At 37.2% G+C, this 16566-nt stretch overlaps 1 protein-coding gene across 1 annotated transcript in view; it reads right to left on the minus strand.

The window, feature by feature from the left end:
• Positions 1-3067: 3067 nt before the first annotated feature.
• Positions 3068-16566, minus strand: part of ARHGAP42 (Rho GTPase activating protein 42) — a gene marked incomplete at its 5' end in the record, with an annotated part of 199365 nt that continues 185866 nt past the window's right edge. Inside the window, 3 exon segments of the mRNA XM_019632832.1 lie at positions 3068-6528; positions 6917-6996; positions 16098-16160. Coding sequence (XP_019488377.1) covers positions 6440-6528; positions 6917-6996; positions 16098-16160 — 232 coding nt within the window.

A 16566-nucleotide genomic window follows, 5' to 3' on the forward strand; every position in this document is an offset into this window, starting at 1 on the left:
TTTACCACTTGGTTAGATAGTGCTTACCAGGCTTCTCCTCTGTGAAGTTATGATAGGTTTTTATACTCTATTTTTTGAAATTAGTCACTAAGTCTAGCCCATGTTCAAATGGAGAAGGGATAAACTCTACTCCCTAGAAGGAAGAAGAATCATGCAATTCCAATCATTATTTGGAATTCTTGTCTAAAGAGTATTTGTCTCGTCTCTCCTACTTTACATTTATTTATATAAATAAAATTTGTCATTTATCTCAGTGTAGATTCATGGGTATTTTATAATTTGGGCTATAATCCAATCACCCACTACTGCATGATTTTGTTGCTCAAATCATTTCAGCTTTGGCTGTTGGGAGCTAGTTTTTATTATTTCTAAAATACCAGTAATACGGAATTTCACCTAGGTCAGTCCTTCTAACCCAACATTCTCAAACAGTAGCTTTTCCACAATGATCTCTAATACCTACCCTAACAGTCCTTTACTACTTAATGATACTGGAAATTATTCCCATTAACCTTTTTATTTCAACAGGTTTTATGGCACGCATTGCTTCTCCTCTGATACTGATGAAAGCTACAATCTATTTGAGCAAATTAGGTTGTATGTCTGTTATTAATTAACCTCTCACGCTTAGTTTTTGCTTAGATTTGCTGCACTGTAACAATCAATTTAGCAACACAAATACTTACCCAAGTCTCCTTCTTTGACACTGAAAAGCAAAGTTTAGCTAGAAGTCAAATAATCACCAAGGGTCATAAAATGAGTAAAATTCCAAGGGGGTACTTGTATGCTGATACTTCTACCACAGCACATTTGTAAACTTTTGCAAACATATTTTCAGGTAAGCCTGCACACCTGTGATATTTTGTTTATGGCCTGTTTACTTCTTTCTCCTGTCGTCACTTGCATTATTAATAGGTACCAACATTAACATTTTCCTGGTCTTTCATTATGCCAATTTCTCAGGAAACGGTGCAATTGCCAGAAAAAAAGTTATCGATTCTGCAATGATTTTCTACTCAGCCACACCCAAAATGACCATTCACAGTACCTGAAACCTTGGATTTTCTCCATTTTCATCCAAAACAGCTGCCCTCTAATACAGTAGGTCTCCAAGTACAAAGACTAAATTAAAATGTGCTTACATCATTTATTTTAAAGTAAATTAACATACAGTGTAAACATACATCAAAGATATTGTGGCAATTTAGATGAGGAATAACATGAGGTTATTTACATGTTTGTGTATGTATGTGTGTATATATATATACAAAAAGTGCAGATAAATACAGAAACACTACAAAATAAACAAAAAACTCAATATGATAATTTACCGACAATCATTTTCATTTATTAATTTGTCATGTTAATGGCTGCAAAGAAATTCCTAGTACTGAAATATAATATCTATTCAACTTTTACATAAACTATAGTACCTCAAATTTTTAACAGTATATAAATAGTATTCTGAATTAAAAAAAGTCATCTTCCCTGACAAACTCCCTATTATTTGTAAAGGTTTCAGCTCAGAGTTCAAGAAGGCTTTTGAAATCACAGCTCTCAATACGTAGTAATGTCTCGGATTTTAAGCATAAATCACATGCAGGCAGTGTGCTCTGTAAAAAAGGGTTGATTGAAGATACAGAGGCAGATACAAAGCCTGTAACTTGCTGCCACATATAGCACAGTGTACATTTTCGTCTAAGAAACTGAGCAGATTCAAGGCAAAGCTTGGTTGCTCTCACCACTGGAATGGTAAAAACCATGGGAAACACTGCTGAGAAATAGGAGATGATACAAAAGGGAAGAAAATGGTCTTCTAAGGAAGGTGATCTTGGCACCTTCAGCCCCTCCCCCCTCCCACACTTAAGTTCATCACGTAGCCGTGAACACCTTTATTGATGGAGAATATCTACGTTTGTTATAATTGTCAGTGGCCCCTGCCTCTTGGGACTCCTCAGTAAGCACGCAGACTGCATCTCTCCCTATAGCACCAAGAAGTACTCATCTCTGAACCTGGTATGTCTCTGCGTGCCAGGGAGAGAGGAGAAGACCTGCTGGGCTCCGTACCTCACACAACTGCTTCTAAACATTGGTCTAGACTATGCAGATTGGTTTTCTGCCAGTGGCTTGCTGTGAGTGCTGTCCACATTATTTGATATTCTTTATTTAGAACAGTGGATACAGCTGCCCTAAAACAAACAAACAAAAAACCGAAAAATTCTATTTATTGGTCTGATCCTCTAAAAGTCCATGTCATTCCTAAGCCTGAGTTTGTGCATCGTTACTACCAAGTAGAGCCTGCACATGTGAAGCAGGAACATATTAGTGACAATGGACAAACACAATGAATGTGTTTGGAAGATGTGAGGCTAACTGATAAAAACCTCATATTACATCTGTGGATCGACAGGAGACAGCCAGGATACAGACTATTCAGAAAGGTGAACCTCATTTGTAAAAAGTGTTTTGATTTTGGAAGGTAACCAAAAAAAAAAGTAGGAGGCAAAATTAAACAGCAATTTCTACTCTAAGTGGGAAACATTTTGTCAGCTGGAAAGTAACTTCTGGACAACTGTCAAGTCTCTGCTTTTTTCCTTTACCAGGAGAGACAATTTTGGAGTCCTACCCAGTGATTTCAGGACAGAGTAATAGCTGCAAACTACAAATGTATTGTAAAACCAAAGAACAAAATCTGTTCCTAAATTGGTCTGCCTCTTACTTCAGTTAATTAAGTATAAATCAAATTGGGATTTTTAAATGCTAATAAAAGCATCCTGAAGAAATCATTTGGAGGGCTCACTACAAATTGAAGTTGTTTGAAAAAAGGCTCTGGGGACTCTCCTACAGCAACGTCCATTGAAACAATTACCTGAGTTGGAGCTGATGGGTCCTGGAAAAACACACTGATGATATCTTTTTTCACATCAGACACAGACGTAAAGAATGAGGCTAGGAGTAAGGTTAACAGGCTGTTACCTCACAAGATTACAGTGCCAGGTTTATCTTCCTGATAACACAGTGCAAATTTAGAAGGCATGCCCCAATATGTAAAACGAAGTATCTAGAATAAGAATAAAAGTTATCATGTATCTTTTATTTTCCTACTTGGGAACCTTGATCGTTTGGGATTGTAAGGTACATTTTCTTTTTCTCCACCATCACTGAAAGAGCCAGCAATCAAGACATTGTTGAGAAACCTGGTTATTCTCATTCATATTACAAAGCACAGTGCCGACACAATTAGCAAAACCACTCACATCAAACAAAGAGAAATGGCACCTCCTCATACTTCATGAACTTTACAGGAGTACAAACATTATTTTACTGTTCAGACATACTCACATAACAAAACAGAAAAAGCCCTCAGTTGACTGACTAGTTAAGAGTTATGGCACAACAAAAGAGCCACTTGTGAAATACATACATGTTTTGAAGTTGGGGATATTTTCACAAAACACACAAGATGACTGACTTAGATTCATCAATCTCATCCTCATACTGATTATACTGCAAGCAGTGCTTAGGGTGCCTGCATCATGTTTCAAAGGTGTGAAGGTGGCAACTGTAACACAACTTCACATTGTCTCTGCAAAGCTAAGGTTTCTTTATTGATATATTGTTACAGTTTGGAATGTGATCTCTTCCAATAATTGACATTACCATCTTGTGTAATTAATATGTCATGTGATTTAGAGACAACATCTTGATTTTCTCAATGTTCATAAATACCTAATCTGCAGAAAATTTATTTCTAGGGTAAAGCATCTTTAGTCTATCTCCATCCAGTATATGACCATGACTGGCTTACACATGTAATCAGTATGGGGGAAAAAAGGACCATGCTCACACATCTATAAGGTGAAAACTTCAAACAAAAACACAAATTGAATAAGCACTTTGGTAGTTTGTTTCAAAAAGGGGACCACAGCAAGTCCTGCCATGAGAGATGCCTCACCGCAAGAAGGGAGCTGGGCTTCACACCTCCGTCCTTCACAGTGAGAGCTTCAATTCCTGACTGAGCATTGGCGCAATTAGCTTGCAGACAACTCAGAGGCAGGAACACTCTGGTCTATGTTAAAATAAAATGAAGGTTGAGATTTCTTTATGCAGCAGCAAGTGAAGTGGAATTCTGAATCTCTCTTTCTGATCTTTCAAAGAAAATCAATTTGCTGTAAGAGGCTCTAATCTAATAGGATGCCAGGTGATGTCAAGGGTGCTTAAACTGAGGGTGTTGTATAGACTAAGGGACTGGTACATCGGAAAGACAACCTTCTGTTCCAGCAGAGGGTAGGCAGGGTGTCAGCAACGCTATTATGACTGGGAAGGGCCACCAAGGATCTAGAGATCAAGAAGCTCTAGGAACACCTCATTAGAGTGTACAAAGATCAACAGCAGGAGGCAAAAATAAAAAATAAAAAAAACCCAAAAAAACACACGTTTCTCAGGTTTTTTCCATTATATTACTAATTTCTATGCCATTAAATATTTTTCATTCCAATGCACTAATATTTATTTCTGGTTGTGACTCTGCCTACTGTTATTCTCTTTACTTTTAAATTCTAATCTAGTATTCCATTTTTAATTTTAAAAGTATAAATGCTCCAAGGCATAGTTGTGTGTGTAGGTGTGAGAGTATAATCTATGAACTCTAGAAGCATTAATTTAAAGTAGAAGAGGTTGAGATTATAGATTATAATATCACATAAAGAGAGTTTTATACAGTCAATACCTGAGTGTGTGCACAGTGGAGAACTGAAGTAACAAGTAAACTATAGCCAAGTGGGCGAGCGCTGTGGCAGTTAAATGACAGGTAACCAGCTTTTGGTGATCTTGAGAAGAAAGGCTCTTTGCCACATGCAAATATTCATAAAAATCATATATTAGAATTACTGAAATAGAAATAATAAAAGTTGATGCATGACACATGTTGACAGTATATATAAATGGGGAGTAAATATCTATTTCTATGCTTTATAAATTCAGTGAAATTCCTAATAAAGACTGTATATTGAGTGGCAGTTAAGAAAAACCATGTACAAATTTTATTCCTGCTGAAGGTGAAAAAACAACTTAAAATTTTGTGGTTCAAAATAATTTAAGAATCCTGTACCTATATGTTTAGATTCTGTTTTAACTAAGTATAGACTTTTTTCTACTAGTGTCTTAAAACAACATCTTTATCATTTGTAGAGAATTTCTCATTACCTAAAATTAGGTACCAATAAAATCCTTTAACACTCTAGTGTTACAAGTAGAATTTAAGTTGTATGCCTTTATACTACACTTTTACATTGTTTTCCTCTTATTGTTATTATGCTTTTGTGATGCCACTATAACGCTACTCACAGAGGATATGTGCATATGATTTATCAGTATTTATATGTTAATGTAGTAAAATTTCTTTAAAATCCCACAGTCATAAAGGTAGTTTTACACAGCCTCTAAACCAGGGGTCAGCAAACCATGATCCACGAGCTAAATCTGGCCTACTGCCTGTTTTCATATGGTCCATCAGCCGAAAACGGCTTTTACATTTTAAAATGGATTTTAAAAGTCAAAAAAGACTATTTCGTGTCCTGTGATAATTATATAATCTTCAAATTTCAGGGTCCATAAAATTGTATTGGCTCCCAGCCACGCTCATTTGTTTATTACCTATGGCTGCTTTCTGCTCCAATGGTGGAGTTGAGTATTGGGATAGAGACTACAGGGCTTGCAAAGGCCAAAATATTTACTCTCAGGCCTTTATAGAAGTAGTTTGCTGACCCCTGCTCTAAGCCTATGGAAGGTGTGGAAGGCTGGATGGAGTGTTTACAGTGGACTCAGTGTATGACTTAATTTGGTTTCATTTACAGACATCATATACATCATTGCTTTTGAATATTATCATCTACTTGATAAACAAATAAAAATAAAGTTACATTTAAAAAAACTTATTTTCTTGAAATGTTTAGGACCAGCAAAACAATCATATATAAAAGCAGTATATTTTTAAGAAAAAATAATAAATGAACAATTTAAATTACATTTTTAAGTAATGATTTCAAGGTTCCTCAGAGAATGCCAGACAGTTAAGGGTGGACCCCAAAATCCTTACATCAGACTTCTGGTTTTCAGATTTCTGGGATATAGCACTTAATACAATATTTGAAATCCTCAATTGTTATGCAAGAGACATTGTGGAGAGTTACTTATCAAAAAAGATAGAAAGATATGTTTAAATAAGAAACCAGCCAAAACTAAAAAGAATGGCAAACAATTTAAACTCTTTTTTTTTTCTTTTCCATTAATAGAGAGCTACATAGTCTGTTGATGTAGAACTTGATAGAAATTGTTTTCATTTAGTGGGCTGATCCCTATATCTGTGTCAGATAAAATCATAGCACTTATTATTTGTTTCCATGGATACCATGAAGATACTGCCATCCACTAAACAGTATTAGAGGAAGACAACATAATTTTCTGGAACTAGTCCTGTTTTGCCTTCATAAGTTGCCTTCAACCATCCTGGTTCCACTGATGGGTACACTGGCAAAAAAATTTAAAAAATTAATAAATTAATGTCACTCAATCAACATTAGCTTCAAATAATTATGTACAAAAATGGGCAAATGCATCCACTCAACTGTCAAAACAATGCCATAGCACCTCTAAAGCTGGAAATGCCCTTTGCATTCACATAATCTCTCTGTCTCTCTTTCTCTTTCTCTCTCTCTCTCTCTCTTTCACTCACTCGCAGGGGAGGAAACTGGTGTCCACTGGAATTTGTTGTGTTCATCTATGCAGGTTATGAGAGGCAGGACCTGGACTAGATTCTGAGTCTCCTGGCTTCCACTTTAGACTCTTATTCCTACACTACTCCTTCATCATCCCCATAATGCTAATAAACTTAAGCAAAAGGAATGGGTGCACTTACCATTAGAAAATATCGCCCCCTGTGGGAAGGAGAGCTCGTGGCTGTGCTCAGCTTTGCAGGAGTACATGGCTTTGGCTTGGCTGAAAAGAGCAAAAGACAATTTGTAAAACAACAAACTCGCATTGAGTACATTTATACTTCAAACTACTCTTAAAAAATGATATTACTTTGGTTGTAATTGGAATATCATATATACAACATGCACATGTAAGTGTACATAAGTGCATTTTCCACAAACTGAACACACATGTATAGCTGGAGAGCACTGACAGACAGCAAACCAAACGTTTCCAGGCAGTGCCTCCAAGGGAAACCTTCTGGCTTATGACAAACAGCATAAGTTGGTTTTTAAGAATGTTATTGTTTAATTGTTGGTAAATAGGCTGTTTTTGCAGCTATACAGACATTCATAGGTGCCCTAAAGCTTTTTTTTTTTCCACTTCCATTTCAGAGTACCAGAGGTGAGATCCCAAAATTAAAAGGTCCACAAGTATAGTAAACAAGTTAAGTGGGCATGATGAATAAATTGATGATAAATGGCAACCAACAATAGCCTCACTGTCAGGGAGATAGATGGTGGGCACAGATGGAGGCTTTGCAAACCAGCGAGTAGACACATCTGTTCAAGAGCAAAGCTAGCGCTCAGCTCCCAACATCTGTAACATATGGGAATTCAGGCTCCATATAATCAGATACTCTGGTTTTTTAAGAGAAGACAGAATTTCAGAGTTTTATATGAGATGTACTTAAAAACATTTGACCCACCACTAAAAAGCCATCGCCTGAGACTGCTAATCAAGTTGTCAGGAAATCGCCTTTATTCTGCAACATCGTCACTTTGGCGAGGCTGCGCAACTCCTCCTGACTCCACCTGCTTCTCGTCATCTCTACTACAGCCAGAGCCCAAGCCAAAATCATTTATGGTGATTATCATCCAGTGGCTTCCTAGCTTCCTAAATCCTCTAGGTTTCCTATTTAGTCGCCTGCAATCCATTCTTTACAGAGCAGCCAGAGGACAGTTTCAAAAAGGTTCTGATGATCACATTATTTCCCTGGTTCAACCGGTTTCCAACTCTGGCTCCATACCATATACAATCAGGTGCTTGTCAGTGTCTCTAGCTTGTCTGTATCTGCCTCTGCGGACCTACTGTACTCCAGTCCCGCTGGCCCCCTTTTCTTCTCCTCACACACGCCAAACTCATTCCCACCTCAGGTCCATCTGTGCTTTCCTCTTGAACATTACATGGCTATGCACTTCTAGTTCATGTTAAATTCCCTGAGCTTTGTTGAAGGCCAGGTCTTCCCTGACACGCACTCGAAAACAGCTGCCTAGGCAACTATCATATGGTCCTAAGCACAAATTGGTAGTTACAAAATAGTCACAGAGATGTAAAGTACAGTAAAGGGAATATAGTCAATAATATTGTAATAACTATATATAGTGCCAGGTGGGTATTAGACTTATCAAGAGCATCACTTCTTAAATTATATAAATGTCTAATCACTACACAGTTCACCTGAAACTAATATAAAATAATATCAAATGTCAAATATAATTGAAAAAGAAAACATAGATACTAAACTTATGGACCCTGGTCTTAGGGAGGATTTTATAAGTTTGACCTCAATGGCAAGAGAAGTAAAAGTGAAGAATGGGATTGTATCAAATTAAAAAGCTTCTGCACAACAAAAGATACCATCAACAAAACAACCAAACAAACAGGAGTACATATATGCAAACAACACCTCCCATAAGGGGTTAATATCCAAAATACATAAAGAACTCATATAACTCAAATACCCCCAAAAAACAATCCATTTAAAAACTGGGCAGAGGAAGTGAACAGACACTTCCCCCAAGGATACAAATGGCCACCAGATATAAGAAAAGATACTCAACTTCACAAGCTATTGAGGAAATGCAAATCAAAACCACAATGAGATGCCACTTCACACCTGTCAGAATGGCTATTATCAACAAGACAAGTAACAACAAGTGTTGGAGAGGTTGTGGAGAAAAAGGAACCCTCATAAACTGCTGGTGGGAATGTAAAGTGATACAGCCAGCATATGACCCAGGAATCCCTCTTCTGGGTATCTACCTAAAAAATCTGAAAACATTTATCCGTAAAGATATATCTATCCCTATGTTAATTTCAGCATTATTCACGGTGGCCAAGACATAGAAACAATCAATGTGTCCTTTAATAGATGACTGGATAAAAATGTGGTATATACATATAATGGAATATTACTCAGCAAAAAGAAAAGATGAAATACTGCCATTTGCGACAACATAGATGGATCTTGAGATTATCATTCTAAGTCAAATAAGTCAGACAGAAAAAGTCGAGAACTATATGATTTCACTCATGTGAATTATGTGAATTATAAAACTGAAAGCAACAAATGAACAACACAAACAAACAAACAAAAACTCATAGATACAGACAGCAGTTCAGTGGTTAACAGAGGGTAAGTGGGGAGGGGTGATGGTAGAAGAGGGTAAAGGGGGTCAAATATATGGTGACGGGAGGAGAACTGACTGAGCAGTAAACACACAATGCAATATATAGATGATGTATTACAGAATTGTACACTTGAAACCTATATCATTTTATTAACCAATGTTACCCCAATAAATTTAATAAAAATAAAGATGTCAAACGTTAATAATTTAAAATCTTGCACTTAAAGTTTGTGAAGATGTAGGAAAATGGTTGCTTTATATAATAATATCAAGAATGTAATATTATTTGCCAATTAAAAAAATTTAAGGCAGCTGTCTTTCCTCCCTTTGATGCCAGTACTTATTCCACAAAGCATTAACAGTGGTTGCTATTTGCAGCTCCCTTAAAGCAGCAGTGTTACATTATTGCATTTACCTGTTGGAGCTAGAACCTAGGTCTTCTTATCACTACGCTTCCCGAATAAAGCTAGGCCATTTTATTTTATTTTGAAGATTTTATTGGGGAGTTGGGGAAGGGGCACAGTGTTGGGGAATTGGAAAACGTGATCAGCCAAATTGTTGTTCTTCAATGTTGGTTGCGGAGGGCGCCAGTTGCCATCTGGTTGCCTGTGGGCAGCTTGTGGCCTCTAAGCTCAAGGTGCTGTGTTCAATCTTAATTGCGGGTGGGCCTGGCCACCATCCCATGCAGGAATCGAACCAGCAGCCTTGTTGTTAAGAGCGCATGCTCTATCCACTGAGCCATCCGGGCGGCAGCTCAGCTCAAGGTGCCTAATTCTGTCTTACTTGCGGGTGGGCTTAGCCCACCATTGAACAGGCAATCTTGTTGTTACACCAGCTGAGCCATCCTGCTACCTGTTCGCAGCTCAGCGACAACTCAGCTTGGGCGCAGCGTCATTGGCCCTGTTGCTCAGAGCTTGCGCTCTTAAGCCAACTCAACCAACTAAGCCACTCGGCCAGCCCAAAGCTAGGTCATTTAAACCAGGGTTCTCAAATGCCTATCTGAAGATTAGAAAGTTTATAGAGGAAAACTCTGGCCCTGCCCCCAGAATCTGCTTTTGAGTCTCAGGCTGTACCTTCAGAAAGTTTGCTAGGGGATCCTGCAGCAGTCAGGTTTAGGAATGACCACTAACTCACTTTCCAATGAAATATTGTTTAAGGAAACACTGAAGAAATTGAGGCACCCAGAGATGCACAGGGAATTTACACCAAAGGAGAGGGGGAGGGAGTGGAGGAAGAGGGGAGAGCAAGAGAGGACCTACACGCATGCACGTGTGCATGCACATGGCTGTGTTGGTTAATATGGGTGGGCGGGATGCTACCAAGTTCTAAAGACTTCTAAGAATCAGGTGATGGTAATCTTAAGTAGAAAAAAATAAGTTTTTCTTATAAATCTTCTAGTTAAATATAATCATTTGATCCAATATCAGATGTAACTGAGGGCTGCAGAGCCATTTCTCCGAAAATATGTAAAGGCTTTCTGAAAAAATTCAAATTTTCTAACAGCAGCAATTTCCCCCAATAAACACCTGTCTTGTTGCTTTGAGTACTTAAATTAAAAGATGCATGAGGAAACAATTTCCAGAGTTACAGAAATGATTAAGATACAATAATCTTTGCAATGATATAATTTTGGAAACTGCACTTTAAAAAGCAAATTAAACTATCTTTATTAGTATTTAGCCATGAAAATTCTCTTTATAGTTTTTTTTATAAGATTAGATGGTAAGGAAGCATGCCGAATAATTATACCACTAAATAAATGGGTATTGTTAAATGTGTCAAAAATACATGGCACAAAAAAAATATGTCATGACTTTTCAATTATCTGTGCATGTGTCTAGACAGGTATAATTTTCTTCTGCTGAGCTCTGTAACTACAGGTGTTAACTCAGCAGATAGCTTTGATAATTTAATGTAGACTTCTGTGACAGTGAAGTTTTCTCTCCAGGTGCTAATGCTTCCTTTTTTACTGCCTTGATGTATTGAACAAGATGTGAAAATAACACTGTCACCTATTGAGTTTCTCTTCAAAAGATTCTAATATCCTTTGAAAAGGATTTAGAAAATCCTGCTTCTTACTGCATGTGAGAGTAAGGTAATGACATTCGCCATCCGGAAAGCCATTTCTTCCCTTATCAGCTGGAAGATGATGTGATCACAAGCCCCATTCCTAATTCTAAATGCTGCCTAATGCTGATGGCTAGACTTTCAAAAGTTTGATAGGGTCAAACCTGAATATGAAATTTGCAAATTTCACAATGCTTACTTTAATCATAAGCAAAATAAAGAATTCGCCAATTGAAATTGATTCAATGTTTTCTGGAGGGCCACCTAACAATGATAAACACACACAATCTCTTATACTTCCTTATACTTATACTTCTGAGAGGAGCATAAATGCACACAGATAATATATTTTGAGATTCCAAAGAAGTAACATATGTCTTAGAGGTTAAAACCACGTTCTCCTCTAATGCTCTCCTTGACATTTTTGCAGCTTCTACTAAGTTGACTATACCTCCACCTCCTGATCATTCCTTCACATTCTTCTCTTCCAGACCCTTAAATGAAACCATTCCCCAAAGACCAATCACGGCTCAGCCATTTTTCATTTTTACTCAATAAGCCCCACCTTCATCTAGGGAGAGTAACTGCTGTGTAGATAGAAGTCTCTCAAGTGGCATCCAGTTCCATGCTCTCTTCTGATTCCAGCTCACATTTCTAACTGCCTCTCAGTGTTCCTCAGACTCCTCAAAGGTTATGGCCAAAATTGTCCTTTCCCCCATGTACTCATACAAGCTGAGATCAGAAGCTAAACTGCCATTCCTTCTGACACTCAATCTGAAAGACTTGAAATCTTTCTTATCTGTCTTTCACTCCAGTATCGAAGCAGTTGCTCCATCCTGACCCTATCCATAAAAGTCTCCTTATTGCTTGTCATGCTTTTGTTACAACCCTAATTAAGGCCTTTTAAATCTCACCAATTCCATGCTAACGGTTGAGGTTCCCTGCCCTTCACAACCTCCTAAGAAAGCCGCTTAGAATGTTTTATTCAGACGCATCACTGATCAGATCACCCTTTTGCTCAGTGGCTCCCAGAGCCTGCAGGGACTCCCAGGGATGTTGCCTTTCTATTGCCCAAGGCTCTCCACTAACATCTCCCAGTTGGTCTCTTCCACAAACAGCTGGTCTTCCTACTCCCCAATACTGATTCTATCATTTTCAAGGTCTGATTCAAGGGTAACCCTGAGTTCCCTAGGAGCATGAAATAAAGCACTGTAGGAGATTAGTAAGGGAGATAGTCTCAACTTCTATCTGTTGTACAGCTGTATTTAGTGGTACCAAGAAGTATTAATTAAAGAGGTCATGTTTATCATTAATACATTAATTAGAGGCTTGAATGTTTTAGCCAGCAGTTTCAGTAAAAACTATCATAACAATAATAGTTGTTATTATAAAGAGCATCTATGGAAGACTTAACAAATACACTGCTATTTGAAATTTACAACAATTTGGCAAAAACAGAATCATGACCTTTATTTTACAGATAAAGAGAATAGATTTCTTAAATATGTAGCTCCAAGGTTATACAACTAGGAAGTGGTGGACCAAGAATTTGAACAGGAGGGCCACTGTGTTCCCCATCTCTTGGTGAAAAGTTACAACACAATCCACAGTGCTGGGCACTCGTTGACAGAGAAAGACTATAATTTTCAATGTACCACTGAGTGAGCTCTAAGCTTATGCTACCAGCCATTAGAAGTTGATTTAGAGTCGTATTTAAACTGCAAAAGCATATTTAATATGAATAGGTTGATTGGTGAACATCTGAGTGTATCTTTACGATATGACCCCATTCTGATGTGCTTCATTAATAGCTTGCTTTCTTAAAGCTCTGTGGGATTATCTCTTTGATTATAGTACTTGAGTTCTTAACAGACTATTTAGAGCTTCCTAATAATACGGCTCCATCTAGTGGAGCAATTCAACCATATAAGTGGATAAAATTAAATCCCTTACAGTAATGCCTAAAATTGATGACACTTTCAGAGATGTGATGTTTGCTCTGATATGCATGGTGCCGAGTTTTCACCATGCCTTGATAAAAAAGGAAGAAGGTAAAGATATTATACACAAAGGGAAGATACATGCCAGTACTCTGGGACCCACTACATAAATGCAATGCACTGACCAACATCCTAGAAAAATACCAACAAGACTACTCTGTGGAGTTAAAACCATTAATACAAGAGGGTCTTTCTAGGCTTTGGGGAAAAAAACAAACAAACCAGAGTTTGAAGGTCATTGTTATCCCTAGTAACTCAAACAAGTCCGATATTGTGTAGGTGCTTAATAAACGCTTGCTGATGAGGGGAAAAAAACAAACAAAAAAAATGACCCAAAATTCAAAGACTGTATTTAAAAACCTAGAAATAAAAACAAATCATGAACATGTTAAAAAAAAATCCAAATGCTGGTATTGTCCAGAAAAATGCAACAGGTTTATTTATAATCGTTATAAAGTTGAACTGCTGAAACTTGTTCACTGAAACATAAAATAAAATAAATAAATAAATAAATAAACGCTTGCTGAAAAAGTCCACATACTTTCATAAGGTTGAAACAAATTCTATGGTTGAATAACTTTTAAAACAACTACACAGCAATACTTCCATTATCTGTAATTCCTTTACTTCACAGACTCAATTATCCAGACATGGGAAGCTCAAAACAGCCTTGGTATATCCAAAGGAAAAATCAGGGTTTGTTCTTCCAGTGCTCTCAATTATATCTTTCAATAACAAACATTAATTGAATGCCTCCTACCTGTACTAGTTGCTGATGGTAAAAATATATATCAGAAATATCAAAATACTAAGAAATTCCATTATTTTTGCCATACTTGTATTCAAATTAAAAACTGAAGCCCACTGTCGATGAGCAGAATCAATTTAGACCATGGAAAGAGGAAAGCAGTAGCCTTAGAGCAAGCACATTAATTGCAGCAAGATGTAACAACTCATGTCCTTCTAACAATGGAGCGGAAATAAAATCTGGAAACCCTGAATGAAGTATTACATTAAAACAAACAAACAAACAAACAAACAAACAAACAAACAAACAAACAAAACAAAAAAAAAACAGCGCTGCCTGGATCAACCAGCTCTATAGCACCACAGTGGCTATTAAGAATAAGCCTATTTTCATTTCTCTAAAAAGGACATACAGATGGCCAACAGACATATGAAAAAACATTCAACCTCACTCATCATTAGGAAATGCAAATAAAAACCACAATGAGATACCACTTCACTCCGGTCAGAATGGCTATCATCAATAAATCAACAAACAACAAATGCTGGCGAGGCTGTGGAGAAAACGGAACCCTGGTGCACTGTTGGTGGGACGCAGATTGGTGCAGAAATTATGGAAATCAGTATGGAGGTATCTCAAAAAAACTGGAAATGGAACTACCGTATGACCCAGCAATTCCACTCTTGGGTATCTATCCAGAGAAATGCAAGACGCTAATTCGAAAAAAATATATGTACCCCTATGTTTATTGCAGCGCTATTCACAATAGCGAAGACTTGGAAACAACCGAAATGCCCATTGGTACATGACTGGATTAAGAAACTGTGGTACATTTATACAATGGAGTATTACTCTGCTATAAAGAAGAATGAAATTGTAACATTTGGGACGATATGGATGGACTTAGAGACTATTAAGTGAAATAAGTCAGTCGGAGAAAGACAAATACCATATGATTTCACTTATATGTGGAATCTAAAAAACTGAATGAACGAGCAAAGTAAACAGAAATGGTCTCAGAGATACGGAGGAACAACTGATGGCTGCTAGTTGGAAGGGGGTGGGGATGATGGAGAAGGGGAAGGGGTTAGACAGCATAAATATGTAACTACAATATTGCCACAGGGACATGAAAGACAGTTCGAGGAATATAATTAATAATGTTGTAAATATTTTGTAGGGTGTCAGGTGGTCACATGTCTTGTTAGGGAGACCGCATCATGGAGGGGGTAGAGGCTTGATCACTGCACTGTACATCTGAAGCTGATGTTGTATAATATTGTATGTCAAGTATAAGTGAATATATATATAGTCATGGGACATGGAGTATAGTGAGGGAGTGGAGTCAAGGGAATTGTAATAGATATGTATGATAGTAGGGGGGAAGTGAGGCGGCAGATTGGGGGCGGGGGGTTGTCACCTTGAGGAGTAAAAAGTATAACTATTGCACTGTGCTGTACAGCTGAAACTAATTCTAAAAAAATGTGTATTTCACAATAAAAATAATTTTTAAAAAAAGAATAAGCCTATTTTTCAATGCATAGACATACATCTTTTTCCAGAAATATTTCTGTAACTTTTAAAAGTCAAGAATATATTTTTGAAAAATTTCCACAAACTGTCATCAAAGTAGTGTTTGGTGTACAAAGGGCTATGGCAACTTGCGTCTTTTAGAAAAATCTGTTTAGAACCCTTTCTTTATGAAGATTTTAGCAAATGAAGCATCACTGTAACAGAGACTGTTTGCAGACATGATCTTTTCCTGTGAAGAGATAGTGGACATGGATTTGACCATCTGCAAAACTGAAGACAGAGCTATCAAAGATGACCTGACATGCCATCACAAGGCAACAATGTTATCACTGTTTTATTTTTTACTTTGCTTTGAGAACTTACCGCCCAGAAGAAACTGGCTTAAGTGAACCAACATTTTCAAACAGTTGGGCTTTTGCTGCCACACTGAAAAATAATTTTAAAATGCAAATTTAATTAACTCAATTAGAAAATCATTCAGCTCAAACTGAAATTCGGAGTTATCAGTTAACCAAAACAAATAATGATTAAAATTTTTTCTGAAAATTTGACATGAATTTTCATTGTTTTAAGATTTAACGTAGAATAAAATTTTAGCACTGGTCTCCAACTCATGGAGTATCAGACTGTAATAAACCCATAGCTACCTCCTCTGGAGAATCTTACTATCCTCATTTTTTCTGCCTCAGAAAACCATGGGAGCAGTAAAAAGGAACATTTTCTCCCGACTCTGCTCCTGGTAGCAATATTATTGACTCCTGTGGAGCCACAAGAGAAAAATCAAGTCAACATGAGAAAAGAATTATTGGTCATTCTGATAGCTGAGACAAAA

Source organism: Hipposideros armiger, unplaced genomic scaffold (genome assembly GCF_001890085.2).
Source record: "Hipposideros armiger isolate ML-2016 unplaced genomic scaffold, ASM189008v1 scaffold_1184, whole genome shotgun sequence".
NCBI classification, from domain to species: domain Eukaryota; kingdom Metazoa; phylum Chordata; class Mammalia; order Chiroptera; family Hipposideridae; genus Hipposideros; species Hipposideros armiger.